Source organism: Pyrus communis, chromosome 5 (assembly GCF_041283825.1).
Source record: "Pyrus communis isolate YQ-2024b chromosome 5, ASM4128382v1, whole genome shotgun sequence".
Classification (NCBI taxonomy): Eukaryota; Viridiplantae; Streptophyta; class Magnoliopsida; order Rosales; family Rosaceae; genus Pyrus; species Pyrus communis.
In genome coordinates, this window is record NC_142569.1 from 3,274,963 (window position 1) to 3,289,971 (window position 15,009).

The following is a 15,009-nucleotide window of genomic DNA, read 5'->3' on the forward strand; positions in this document are numbered from 1 at the left end:
CATCTCGGGACATATAGCTTCACTAGTCAAAATATGAAATGTTTTAAATTAAGGCAGTGTTCCCTTGGGAGTGGCACAATCGATACTCCCAAATCTACGCTATTTTTGGTTCAGGGGCAAGGTAACTATCTCAGAGTGCAAAATTTGTATAAATGCTCCAAATTTATCGAAGGCTACGATCATGCTCGAGAAGGACTGGGATCGATACACCACTTGCAGCTTCCAGGCGAGTTCTTGTATAAGAAAGTTCCTAGCAAATTTCGGTTGCTGCGAAAAGTTACTAACCGTATATGTGACTGACCCTGAGGTATCTATAATTACTAACAGTATATGTATTTATCAATCCTAATTGTGTATTTCTTGTTAATTTTCTTGCTGTGGTTGTGAAATTGATGTAGGCTCTCATCTTTCCGGATAGCATGAGAGAGGAACTCTCCCCACCATTACCTAGTCTCAAGCATCTTAAGGTACTATCCGGGTACTCTCCGAAACTCGTCAAGGATTATGGCTTGACGGACTACTTGCGTTGGATGGCACCTTCTCTGGAGTTTTTCAGTTAAAAAGAGTTGTGGTGGTATATGGGAGAAAAGAACGTGTGCGACAAAAGAAACCTGGTGTTAGAGCTTTTTCATTTTCTGCTTCTTTAAGTTCTTGTATTCCCTTGTGTGCTAATCTTGCATGAATAAAGGGAGTTTGCTTTCTTTCAAGTTTTAACATGCAACTTATTTGATTACTTTATTTTTAGGAAGTATATTTATCGATATTTCTCGCCATGGATTCGTTGAATATCGAAATGTTTGCTGTTAAGACTCTAAACTGTAGACTGAAACAAGATTTGGCGGAAAAAGAAAGATAAGTTGTTATTGTATAAAACTAACTGAAACTAAAATTAATTCAACGAAAGCGTGTTTTTACACCAACAGAACCAGATGTGAAACAACCAGAGCCAAAATAAGACTCAAAGTAGAAGATCCTGGCCATGATACACAATATTTTTCTTTCAAATTTGGAAAGCCTTAAGAGGGTCTTTAGTGTCGATGTCCTCTATAAGCGGGAGATCAACTGGCAATGTTTCTAGACTCAAGCCTTCATCCTTCAGCTTTAGGACCACCTCGTCAAACACAACCCTGTTGCCCCGGGGGCTGAGGTGCAAACCGTCCCTGCAATTCCAATCACCAAATCAAATTACATATTCGTAATGCCAGTGCAATGTGTATACATGAAAGTGCTGTGTGTTGATGCATATAAAACTGCATGTAGACCAATATCACGGCTGAGAGAGAGAGACCTCAGGAAAGCTTTTTCCCAGTCAGGAAACTGCTGCATTTTGGTCCAGAGATCTATTACCGGGATCCCACTTTCTCGAGCTACAGAAATACATGCTTCTGAATAAGCCCCAGCAGCTTTATTTGTCCTCTCAGGCTGATTCAATGGATTATCAATATAGGGAAATCTGGACCATAAACACAAACTGAAATCAAACTCTTCTATTGTCAACCAATTTCATATCTTAATATATAGCAAAGTTATTTACATTTGGTTCAAGAATGAGAGAATATTACGAAAGCCATAAATAGTAAAACCATACCGGAGGCGCCCATCTTCATCGATTGGAGGAGGGGTGATAAGGAGAATGTGAGTTGAAGGCCATCGCTTCTGAAATAGAATAGATATGAAGAAAATATATACATATGTACAAAGCATGAACAAAAGGGTAGTTTTATGTGCTGATACCAACAGCAAACAACTTCTGTTCTTTTCCGATTGTTTGTCATGTAACGGTCCTAAACTTATACAGACGTCCTCAAATGTCATACATGAAAATGAAAACCACATTTGAGTAAATCGATGATCCCACCATCACTATCAACCATGTTTAAGTTGCCTCACAATATGAAATCGAAAGGTGCCTACACTGATGTGGATATTAGGTTCATTATTTGTGACTAAGAAGGAAACCTAAAGAAAAGGATCAGATTCAACCTAATCCTGCGAGAATTTATTCATAACTTACAGGCTTGCAGCCTTCGTTTCTTCTATCATTTCCACTTTATGATTGCAACCACCATCTACATATAAACGATCCCTATTGGCCTAAAATATGAAATAGAAATCTATACCTTTTTTTTTTCCTCCCCTTTTTTCTTCATTTCTCAGATAGATTAAAGCTCTCATGCAAAAGCAATACCTAATAGCAGGACTTCTGCTAAGGTTACACCTATTAGGCATCAGATTCACATGGACCACATGCGATGAGTCAATGACCAATATGCATCACCGAATCGAAAATATCTAGTACTCCCGGACTACATTTTTATAATAGAAGATTTTGAGCATGAGAAACAAAAGCCTCACGAATGTTGGTTGTCACGTTTCTGACGTCTCCATCCAAACAAACCACGATTCTAAGAAGTTCCAGACAAGGTTAGCACCCGGAGGACCGGGTAAATTCGTTTAAGCATGCTGGAAGTGACCCATTGAAAGTATAATATCAAAGGTTATGCCATATGAGAAATCAATAAGATACACAAGAATTGAGAAACCAAAAAAAAAAAATGAAGAAACAACCAGGCATATGGAGAGGAAACTAAAGGCATACAAAACCCAACAACCACGTAACCTGTGAAACTGAGGATCTTAAAGCTAAAACAACATTGAAATACTATTCAAGTCCTTTTTGAATTATGTGCCAACTTTTAGGGTCCCAAACTTAGATAAGAAATAATAAATAAAAAGGTAAACTTTAGAGTCCCCAGCTTCCAATCCTTGAAACAAAATACAATACTCCCCCCCTATACTATACAATACGTATACTATTATCAACGTGGCAGAAATTAAGAAAGGCCACCAATCCATTGCTCCTGTTGGCGCAATCAGCAATGACCTCCGCCTTTTATTTACAAAGAAAAAGAACAATTATTTTCGCCTTCACGTTTTCTCTTTTGGCCTTTTTCTTTTGTTTTTGTCATTTTTTTTTTTAGAAGTGTTATTGACACTTCAAAAATCTTATTCTACACTTTTTATAAGTGTATTTTTTTTTCTTAATATAAAAAGTTTGGTATGTAGAATGAGATTTTTTTAGTGCTAATAACAATTCTTTTTTTTTTTAGTGTATGCAATCCAAATGTCAGAAGAAAAAAAAACAAAAGAAAACGAGTGTTGGGAAAGAAGGAGTGCGGAAATTATTTTCAGAAAGAAAACCATCTAGAGGAAGAAGTAAACTCAGCAGCAAAGGATCCATTTTTCTGTGCAACAACGGCCGAGTGGCTAGAGGGCAAAAGACACAACCATACATCTTTCGATAACCTTATACAATTTATACCACCTCTTCGGATCACTATGTTTGATTCTATAACAAATTCATGATCCCATTTTATTAGTCAAGGGCAAAACCACAAGGCTTGATTCTACAAATATTATCACTTCAACAAACAATGATCGCCTTCTCGTGTCCATTTCTCCTACCCCAAAAATCCGACAAAAACTGAATGGCACTGTGGCGATATTCCAAGCCAATATACATCTTCAACTCCGAAAATGAAGATTTTGTGAACCCTTTTTAAGGAAACTAATCAATATAGTCTGCTATAATATGATTCAACTGAAAATCTGCACCCTTACTATGTTTTGTGTGTGTGAAGAGACAAAAACAGGGTACCTTGAGAAATGAGACAATCGAGAGGAGATTCTGCTTGTACTCGTCGAGAGGCACGTGTTGAAAAGCAGAGCATCTGTCGGGAAGGCAAGCGTCATTCGCGCCAAAGAAAACGGTGATAGCAAGCGGCGGCTCCTCCTCACCTCCTTCAACACCGCCACCCGGAAACACCCTCTCCAAAACTTTCAAGGCCCACCTGGTGTTGTATCCACTGTACCCTCTCAGCACCACGTCCACCTAATCAAAACCCAATTCACAAATCGCACAAGAAAAGTCAAAGGCTCCGGCTTCGGATCAAAACTGCAGTGCCAGATGTAAATTTGACGAGTCAGAAATACCGTGCGGGAAAAGTGGTGGGCGAGAGAGGCCCCCCAGCCGCCGTCTCCGAAGGACTCCTCGCTGATGGAGTCGCCGAAAAGGTAAATCTTTGGCCTCATAATTTCGGAAGAGTCGATCGCGGACCAAAATTGAAACCTTTGTTTTTGCGAAGTTTGTGGTTTCCAAGGGGATGTTATATTATATGTAGAAATATGACGATAGCTAGTACTTGTTGATGTCAAGTTTCATGTGGCATGCAAGACGACAGCTCAAACCTCAGCTACTTCCATTTGTGATGACTGACTGTTGATGCGTTAGCCTCCTAGCTCTTCTCTCATACATCGATAGACTTTTTAATAAATTGCAATGCACCCAAGCCAAAAAGTTTGGTATGGATGGGTGAGAGAGAAAGAGGAAACGAACATTATTTGTGGATTTATTCGAATTAGAATAATGTTAAGAAGGTCAAAATTTTAAATTAAATTTATGAGCTAAATAATGTGTTAGTTAATTATTAGATTATTACTTAAATATAGATTAACGTGTTTATTTTTTATTGGTGACACATCTGGTTTGCAAATTTAATTTAAAATTTTGGTCTCACTATTCAAATTAGATTCTGTAAATCACATGATATAATAGTTGGTTGAGTTTTTTTTTTTTTTCAAGTTACTAAAAAAATATTCAATTATCAATCATCACATCATGCGATCTATAAAATTTGATCTAAAAACATAATTTTTCTAGATTTTCCTTTGTGGAGTGATTGATACTGATGGTATCAAAGGAAGCTTTGGTACCACTAAAATCAACTAGTAGTAAGAAGAACATATACGGCTTGTTTGGATATACTTTTAAAATAACTAAAAGCATTTTTGGTTAAATGGATTTGAGTTCCAAAAACACCAATTAAGTGCTTCTTGAAAGAAACACTAGATATGTACTTCTTGTAAGAAGCATTTAAGGTGTTTTTTTTTAGGATCCACTTAGATTTTTACTAAGAATTGGTATCAAAAACATTTTCATCAAAAATGATTTCAGTTATTTTAAAAGCACATCCAAACGAACTCATAAAGTTTAGTAATTCTCAACGTGAGATTTATGTTCTCAACATGATTTTTATATGTAGGGTCATGATTTTAAATGTGGAATTTGCACTCTCTCTCATAGATGTAGAGTCATTTAAACTTAACGTCGACAACACACTTATTAAATGATGTGGGAACACGTGAGTTGTACGTTGGCTCAACATTCAGGTAACATGCTCTAATATTATGAAAAGAAAAAAAAAATTGAGTTTTTATCATAAAATCAATTGACAACATAAAGAACATCCCAATTCCTTATAACACACACAAAATCTCTTAATTCTCTGTTGGTGGTTTTCCACTCTCCACAAGTATTAGAGTAATTATCTTGGTGCTCATCTTTTAGAAAGATTCTTGTATACGATTGCTTGACCACATATTTGTTCAAGCATATACAACATATTTGTTCAAGCATATACAAATCGAGACTCTTGTATTCGATTGCTAGACCACATATTTGTTCAAGCATATACAACATATTTGTTCAAGCATATACAAATCGAGACGCTCCTATATTTTCTTATCCTATAAATATAGTTTACAAATTTAGTCTACACTTCAAATTAAAAATCTTACTATTCTCTATGCACTTACAAAAGGAGTGGATAGAATTAAACAAGTGTGTCAAAGTTACCAGTTTTAATCTACAATATCTAGTACATTATCGATATCTGACCAAATTATCAACATATTTTTCACTGTGACTTGCTCAATCTCTCTATTTTATTTAGGGTTGAGATATCCACATACCCTATTTTACTTCTCACACACATTTTTTATTTTCAACCATCGGATCAGATGAATTGAAAAAGATCAACAGACATAAATTATTAAACGATGTATGAGAAGTAAAATGAGATGTGTGGATAACACACCTCTTTGTTTATTTAGCCTTTTAAGACTTCACACATCAAGAAGTCAAAAGCTTTGTCTTTTTCTTACAAAGAACTTATAGCTCAAGTAAACATGATTATATATTCTTGCACTGAAGTCTTGTGTTCCAATCTGGAGAGTTAAACAGTCTTCAGAGATGATATATTTGCTGAACTGCTACTGATGGATTGGTGACATGACCCTGCTTGACTTTACATTAAATTGTTTGTAATGCGTGCTGTCATTCGTGGGTCCTTTGGCCTCTCCTCCTGTCTATCTCTCCCCACGCACCCACCCACCCACCTAACCCAACCCCCCCACCACAACGGAAAATTAAGAACTTTATCAATGACTTCAACTCATCGACTTGGGGATGAACTGAAGGACCATGCATCAACTTTAAAGAGAGCAACTCAAATGCTAGCAAGTAAAGGTAGGATCCCAAAGGAAACTTAAGAACTTTATCAATGACTTCAACTCATCGACTTGGGGATGAACTGAAGGACCATGCATCAACTTTAAAGAGAGCAACTCAAATGCTAGCAAGTAAAGGTAGGTAAACATATCTACCAAACAATTAATACATACATTCATTCTACATCTAGCAGTACTAATACTAATATTGATCGAGATGGTCAATTATCTCTTAATTATTTAGTGATATTTCTCTTCCCGATGTAAAAAAAATGTCTCCAGCTCGACTTCATGCTCCCGTGTTGATGAAAAAACTGATCGATATGGTTATGCCATCGTCAAGTTCGATATACATTTGTCTCTTGAGGCATCTGAAGAGGCAAGAATAACTCTCTTGACCTATTTTAGTAAACCTACCGACACAGTACGTAAAGCCATACTAGGGTTTAGAAGCCAGGGATTGGAAATACAATTTGCAAAAAGAAAATTATCATATGCATGAATCGCAGTAGATACTTGCAGATAAATCAAAATGGATTTAATATTTAGAATTGGCACTGTCTTTTTACACAAAAGGTGTATAAGAATATAATAACTGGTGATGAAGCTCTGCACACCTTGAAACTATGATTACTAATTGAAAGAACGATTAAATTTGATGTTAAAATAATCTGGATTAATATTCATCATTTCCAATTGAAAAAAGTGTTTAACCATCTGTTGAACGTGTGGAGATCAACGGCCTTTTTGCAAGATTATAAAGTTTCCTTTCCTCTTATATGCCTTTCCCATCATACTATTAACATGCACATATCAATGATTCAGTAGCATGATTAACGAATGCCTTTTTGTCTAGTTTTAGGATTTACTAATTTGCACGCCCACAAAGCCACTGTAATTATGGCATCACATCTCTATTACTCTAGTATATGTTGTTAGGAGGATTAAGATCCAATGGTTATGAAATGGACAAGTGTCAAAAGATTATGAAGTTAGTTAAGTTGGTTATATTGTTACGGTAAGCTACCAAATGCTATTATAAATAGATTGTAACAAACCATTGTAAAAAATAAGAAAATATACTACAATTCTCAACAGATTTCTCTCTAATATCTCAATCTTCTACTTCTCTCTCTATCCCTTTCTTCTTTCTTGCTTCTGTTTAACCTTCTTCTTCAATAACCTCTGATGGTTTACATATGTAAGCATAAATGAATGCATTGCTAAGTAAATGAATATTACATATCAACAATTATCAACATATGTAGAGTTGAAGTATCAACAAATACATGCAAGTTTGTGGCCCACCAGTGGGACTCAAGAGTGATAGCTTTGTTTGAATATGATATTTTACTCCAATGTCGATTCGTGGATCTCGTTTTCATTTGTTAGGTTTTGTGAAAGAAAGTCCACAACAGCCCCACTTGTTTAATATCAATCATCAGCAGAGCTATAATTATTGGTTAGTGCAATCCCAAAAGTTTGAGTAAAGCAAAACCGGCCAATTGGTTTGTAATTTACGTAGCTTTGTAATGTAACTAATATAAAGGGTAATGTTAATGAAATCAATTATTTAGATTAAATTTTGTAAAAATATATGATGTGGTTGTTAATAATATGATTATTACTTACGTGTTGATTTTTCATTGGTGACAGTTCACATGATTTGTAAATTTGGTCTAAAAAATTGATTTACTTATTAGCATTACTCTTTTTTAAATGTGGGAAAGCAAAAGGTTCTTGAAATCGGATCAGGATCCTCTCCTGAGCAAAGGATGAGCATCCTCTGACCAAGCCCATCGGGGCGTTGAAATTTTATTCAATGGCTACAATTATTATAACTTTTAGAGGGGCCCCCTGTTTGTAGCCGTTGAATAAAATTTCAACGGCCCGATGAGCTTGGTCAGGAGAATCCTTTGCTCATGAGAGGATCCTGATCCCTTGAAATCCAACCAATCCACTCAATAAGGGTTTGTATGTGTAGGATCTAGAATCAAAATGGAAGTTGTTTTCCCTGTCCCCACAATGAAGAAAATTCCTCATGCGTAGTCACTTTTCTTCTTAAAATGACAGTTGCAACTTGCAAGTGGGGTTGCGCCAAAGTAGCTACACCAGTGGCGTTAAAGCTATAAAATTATGATAACGTGTTTGTGATTCAGTTGGTTAAGAATATGTATTCGGTTTCTGAGAACACAAGCAGATTTTTTCTCAAAAACTTGCTTGTTAAAGAAGGGTCTCCAAAAGCTACCTCAAATTATGCTAACTATTTCGATGTGGGCAATTGAATATTAATACTCCACCATGCTGAGTTGCTAACGTACCCAACATCCATGTTGGTTCACCTCTATCGGCACTGACTTAGCGGTAGCCATTTCCTTCCCTTTGAGGTGGTTTCAGTCCTCTAGTAGTGCTCAATGACTCGATTGTAGAAGTCGCATAGTGAAACGAGATTTTGATAAGAGTCGATTTATAGATTTTGCACCTAAAAACTGGCTTGGAAGAAGTGATGGCCAAGAACTCTTAAACCACTCCATAATATGCTAATTCTTTTGAATATGGGACCATTGGGTCAGCATTATATGTTTGGAATCCCGCACTCCTAAAGTTGTTTAAAAAAAGAAGAACGTAGGAAGGAAAAAAAAAAAAAAAAAAAAAAAAAAAGAAGAAGAAGAAGTTATAGAATCATCAAGAACAAATTAAACCTAGATACATTTTATAAAAATGAATTTAGCACATTTTTTTGTGCACACTTCTATTTATTTGTCTAGTACCGAAGCAGAAAGAGGCAGAGTAAAAAAAAAAACAAAAAAAAAAAGAAGAAGAAGAAGAAGTTATAGAATCATCAAGAACAAATTAAAGCTAGATACATTTTATAAAAATGAATTTAGTACCTTTTTTTTGTGCATACTTCTATTTATTTGTCTAGTACCGAAGCAGAAGGAGGCAAAGTAAAAAAAAAAAAAAAAAAAAAAAAAAAGAAAAGAAGAAGAAGAAGAAGTTATAGAATCATCAAGAACAAATTAAAGCTAGATACATTTTATAAAAATGAATTTAGCACATTTTTTTTTGGCACACTTCTATTTATTTGTCTAGTACCGAAGCAGAAAGAGGCAGAGTAGCCACCGAAGTGGATATTTGGTGAGCCATGTGCACGCAAAACGAGGTTAAGTCTGCTCACAGAAAACGAGGTGGGCTTCTAGCACGAGAAATGAGGCTGAGTCTGCGCATGCAAAACAAGGTGGGCTCCGCACATGCAAAATGAGGCGAGGTGGCACATAGAAAACGAGATAGGCTTGCTCACGTAAAAAGAGGCAGGCTCCATGCATGAAAAAACTGCATGCAAAACGAGACGGGTCGACGCATGGAATGCGAGGCGGTCAACCATGGTTGGCGGGACGAAGCATTGGTGCCGAGATTGGGGCAATTATAAGCTGTTGTCAACCACGATAGAATTCACACTACAGTCGTCACTTCCATTTTACATGAATTCTCAAAATCTCATGGTAAGGCGGAGGTGAAAGCAAATGGGTATTATGATGAACTTTGTACAAAATTTTAAACTTGATTAAAAATCGTGAGAGTTAACACATGCGTTTTTTTTGGGAAAAATCCAAAATTTTATTTTCACGAAAATATTTGTCTCAAGCATTAAAGAAGACTTTCTAAGGCATATGGAATTGATTTTACCATTTACAGAGCCCAAAATGTATTTTTAATAGAATATTTAAGTCGAAAACTAAACAATAAGTGGACTAAATAGGAGCAATGCCCAAAACGTTGCCAAAATAGTGTTTCACTCTCAAGAATGTCAACGAAAAGTCTTACATAAATTCTCAAAACCTCACAGTGAAGACGAGATGAAAGCAAATGGATTTTATAATGAACTTTGTACAAGATCGTAAAATTGACTAAAAACTATGTGTTAACAAATTTGTTTTAGGAAAAATGCAAATTTTTTATTCTCACGAAATATTTTTCGTGCTTGTTAAGGAAAACTTGATAAGGCACTTGGAATTGGTTTTACCATTTATTGAGCCTCAAATGTGTTTTTAACATAATATTTAAGTCGAAAACTAGACAATAAAGGGAATAAATAGCAGCGAGGCCTGAAAACATTGCCAAACTAGGGTTCACCCATTTTGGAAGTGCAAAAGCAATAAGAACATTTTCGAGATGGCGCCAAACACGCAAGACTCTCACCTCATCAATGGCATCAAACATTCTCGCGACCATGGGGGAGCTTTGCGGCAGCGTGCCGAAGCAGAAAGAGGTAGAGTGGCCATTGAAGGGAATATATGGTGGGCTCTGTGCATGCAAAACGAGGTAGGCTCTGCTCATAGAAACGAGGCGGGTTCCATGCACGTAAAACAAAGCAGGCTTCGTGCATGCAAAACGAGTTGGGCCGGCGAATGGAAAGCGAGGCACACAAAAAGAGGCAAACTCAAAGCACATGTAAATGATTGCTGGCCGAACGAAATATTAGTGCCAGGGGTGGGGCATTTATAACCCGTTATCAACCACAATAGAATTCACACTAAAGTCATCCCTTTTAACATTGTAACCGCTTCATAAAAAAAATTGTGTTAATTTTTTTTTGGTATTTTAAGGGGTACTTCGATTTAGGTCCAAAAATTTGAGGAGTTATTGGATTTAGTTCAGTTTTTCTATTTTATGAAATTAAACTTATATCAAATTTACTCTTAAATCCACTTATGCCTGAAAAAGAGGAGATTATATTTGTATAAACAACTTTTCTTTTTCATATTTGAGAAAGAGAAAAGTTTGGCTCCTTAAGTTTAAGGAGGAGTTTATCCTCAAAACACTTTGTGGCCTATATATACAATATCGTGCTTATGATGGGAACTATTTATATTATAATTTACTTTGTAAATATCATCTCTACAAAAAATCAATTAAAACTAAAATCGTTTAGTTACTAAATTGTAGCAAATAAATAGACAATTCATAGTACTTTTACCGAATTCGTCCATCTGTTTTTAAATAGTTCGATGATTAAATGATCTTAGTTTTAATTAATTTTATGTAGAGATAATTTTTACATAGTAATTTATAATATAAATTTTACTGATCAAAAACACAAAATTTTGTAAATAAACCATGAAATATTTTAAGAAAAGTTGGTCATCTATTCTTAAGGAGCCAAGTATTTATCATAAATGACATGCACCCTTTGAAGTTGATGGGCCTATTGGCCATAACTTTTGGCCCAAAAATTACATAAGATCGAAATGGCGAGAATATCCTACTCAGTGTTCCATGAACACCTGATATCAGATCCAACGGTGTAAGTGAATAATGGAAAACTAACTCAGAATCAGACCGTCGATTTACCAGAAAATGCCTCCCCCACCAAATCAAGTTCTCCCGCCACCACAAGGCTCCGTCTCTCAGTCAATTGCCACCACTCTATCATCTGCTCTGCAACACTTCATCAACTCAGATAACCCTTCCCATGGCCAAAAGATCCATACCCATATTCTCAAATCTGGGTTCCGACCCAATGTCAATATTTCCATCAAACTCCTTATCCTCCACCTCAAATGCGGTTCATTGGCTTATGCACGCAAAGTGCTTGATGAATTGCCTGCACAAATTCTTTCCGCTTATAATTACTTGATTGGTGGTTACCTCAAACGTGGGAAGGTAGAAGAATCGCTTAGTTTGGTTCGGAGACTGGTTTTATCTGGTGAAAAGCCTGATAGGTATACGTTTTCGATGATCTTGAGAGCCTCTACTTGTGCTGGTATTGTTGCATTGCCATGTAGTTTAGGACGAGTAATTCATGGCCAGATGATTAGAAAAGACGTTGAGCCTGATGATGTACTTTATACTGCGCTTGTAGACTCTTACGTTAAGAATGGGAAGGTCCAGTATGCGAGGACTGTGTTTGATATGACGTTGGAAAAGAATGTGATATGTTCGACGTCCATGATTTCTGGATACATGAATCGGGGCTCTGTGGAAGATGCTGAAGATATATTTAGGAAAACGGTTGAAAAAGATGTGGTGGTATTTAACGCAATGATTGAAGGTTACAGCAAATCGGTTGAATATGCGAGGAGATCACTTGAGGTTTATATTGACATGCAACGATTGAATTTCCTACCTAATCTCTCTACATTTGCTAGTGTTATTGGAGCTTGCTCAGTGTTGGCATTGTTTGAAGTTGGCCAACAAGTCCATAGTCATCTTATGAAGACTGGATTGTTTTTGGACATAAAGATGGGCAGTGCTCTTATTGACATGTACTCAAAATGTGGAAGAGTTGAGGATGCTCGGAGAGTTTTTGACCACATGCCCGAAAAAAATGTGTTTTTGTGGACTTCAATGATCGATGGTTATGGGAAGAATGGATATCCTGACAAAGCACTTGAGCTCTTTCATATAATGCAAAGAAAACACCAAATTGAACCCAATTTTGTAACATTCCTCAGTGCTCTCTCAGCCTGCGGACACGCTGGGCTAGTAGACAAAGGCATGGAGATCTTTGAAAGTATGGATAGGGACTACTCATTAAAACCAAGGATGGAGCATTATGCTTGCATGGTTGATCTCTTGGGACGTGCAGGAAGTTTGCGTCAAGCGTGGGAGTTTGGAATGGAGATGCCTGAGAAGCCCAACTCCGATGTTTGGGCAGCTCTTCTTAGTTCAAGCACACTACATGGTGATGTTGAGATGGCAAATATAGCTGCCAAGGAACTTTTTAAATTGAATCCTGATGGCCGGCCAGGGGCATATGTTGCATTCTCTAATACTTTGGCGACCGCTGGGAAATGGGAAAGTGTAATTGAGCTTAGAGAGAAAATGAAGTTAAGCGGGATATCTAAAGACACCGCCTGCAGTTGGATTGATACTGATAGTGGTTGATGAGCTTTCGTATGGTTGAGGACAAGTTCACTGCAAAGACTCAAGAGCACACGATGTTCAAGCTGTATGAAGCCTGAGGAAAAGCCTCCTAGCTCAGTTTTGAACCTGACAAACAAATTAACGGGTGCTAACTCAGCCGGTGTCTCATTGAGTTCGTGCAGCGGGACTGCTCCGGCTTTCGGGGAGCATAGAATGTTGCTCAATTTGACAAGCCATAACCATGTCCAGAGGTAATTTTATGTGGAAAGGGGATACTTATTCGTGTGCAGCAAGAATCGGATTGCAGTCTACTGTTAAGTTATACTTTAGCAGTCAGTAATTCAAGTTTGTTCACTCTCAAAGCTAAACCACAGTATGATTTGCTGATTTCAAATTAAATAGTTACCTAATTGTAATTTTATATTGAAACGCATAGGGGTAATATTAGGGAGATCATTTATTTTGACTATATTTTGAAAATCACGTCAACTGTTGATTAACGTGCTTATTGTTTAATGTTTATTGGTGATACATTATATAATTTGCAAATTTGATCTAAAAAATTGGTTACCTAGCATTACTCAATAGACAATGTGATAATCACAACTTCTTTCACCATCAAAATGTCAATTTTAATGGGCGTCTACTAGTCAAATACAAGTCCAACAGCTATGGAATTCACGTGCACAGAACTTATAGCTCAATTTGTCATTTATCTTTTCATCTGAAGCCTGGAGTTCTTCCTCTAATTTCGTTTATAATTATTTGGAAAAAAAAAATTTCGTTTATAATTAAAAAAAAAAATATTGAATACAGCCAAAAAATAATAGAGTTATAACGGCTATTGGATTCCTTGAATCATTATATTTGCATATTAAATGCAAGTCCATGTGGAGCTTGGAGTCGGAAAAGGAGGTTCGTTGGTCAAGAAAAGTGGGAGAACGACCTGGGAATGTGTTATTGGTTGGTTCTCATCCAAAATAATTATCTTCAGATCCACTTTGTGAGGATTCCGGAGATCAATGAATTGTCTTTGTTCATCATACATCATGCGGTCAGTTTTTATCAGATACTGTTTTTGTTCAATTTTAAATAAAATAATTTATGACCGCATAATGTATGATAAACGGACACGATTTACGGATCCTTGAAATTCTCACAAAGATGATCCGGATTCGATTCTCATGTTCGAAGATTTTTTTTTATTTTTTATTTTCCAACGATTTGTTTATTTTTACAAACCTGAGTTTGATCAAAGTAAATAAATCAATGTGTTTTGCTCCATGAATATAAGTTTGTATTTTTCTTATTTGGATAAATATATTGCACGTTTAATTCCAATAAATAAGAATGGAAATCGTTTTAAATCTTGAGTTTTATATGTTTACAAAAATATGCCCTTATCGTAATTATCAAAATGAAATAAAAAACCACCTAGAGGATAAATAAATTGTGTGGTGCAGCTGATCTTAACCGTTGCTACTGTGAATTCCACGAACATGAACAGCCAGGATGAGCTGCGAGCGACAAGGGTAATGCTAGATATATTAAATTTGTAGATAAAATTGGTAAATTAAATGATGTGCCACCAATAGAAATGAACACGTTTATCAATGCTTAAGTAGTAATCCAATTATCAACTTTCATATAATTTAATTTATAAAGTTTTGTTTACAAATTTAATCTCCCTAGTATAAAATATATAGGAATTCTTGTAGTTTAGAGGAAAGCCGGCAATAGAATACAAGTCCTTGTTTGACTATATACACCCCCAAACTATACCTATTCCGTAGT

At 36.1% G+C, this 15,009-nt stretch overlaps 1 protein-coding gene and 1 pseudogene across 2 annotated transcripts; one reads left to right on the forward strand and one right to left on the reverse strand.

Annotated features, from left to right (window-relative positions):
• Positions 1–857: 857 nt before the first annotated feature.
• LOC137726090 (SGNH hydrolase-type esterase superfamily protein) lies at positions 858–4,323 on the reverse strand. Its single transcript, XM_068464957.2, has 5 exons — positions 3,994–4,323; positions 3,659–3,892; positions 1,589–1,656; positions 1,289–1,453; positions 858–1,160 (listed from the first exon to the last, which is right to left on the reverse strand). Exons 1-5 carry the CDS (start codon positions 4,090–4,092, stop codon positions 1,001–1,003), a joined length of 726 nt encoding a protein of 241 aa, XP_068321058.1. The 5' UTR covers positions 4,093–4,323; the 3' UTR covers positions 858–1,000.
• Positions 4,324–11,619: 7,296 nt separating this feature from the next.
• LOC137722738 (pentatricopeptide repeat-containing protein At1g28690, mitochondrial pseudogene) lies at positions 11,620–13,800 on the forward strand (annotated as a pseudogene). The gene has a single exon (XR_015962276.1). The product of XR_015962276.1 is annotated as a pentatricopeptide repeat-containing protein At1g28690, mitochondrial pseudogene (transcript).
• Positions 13,801–15,009: the final 1,209 nt, after the last annotated feature.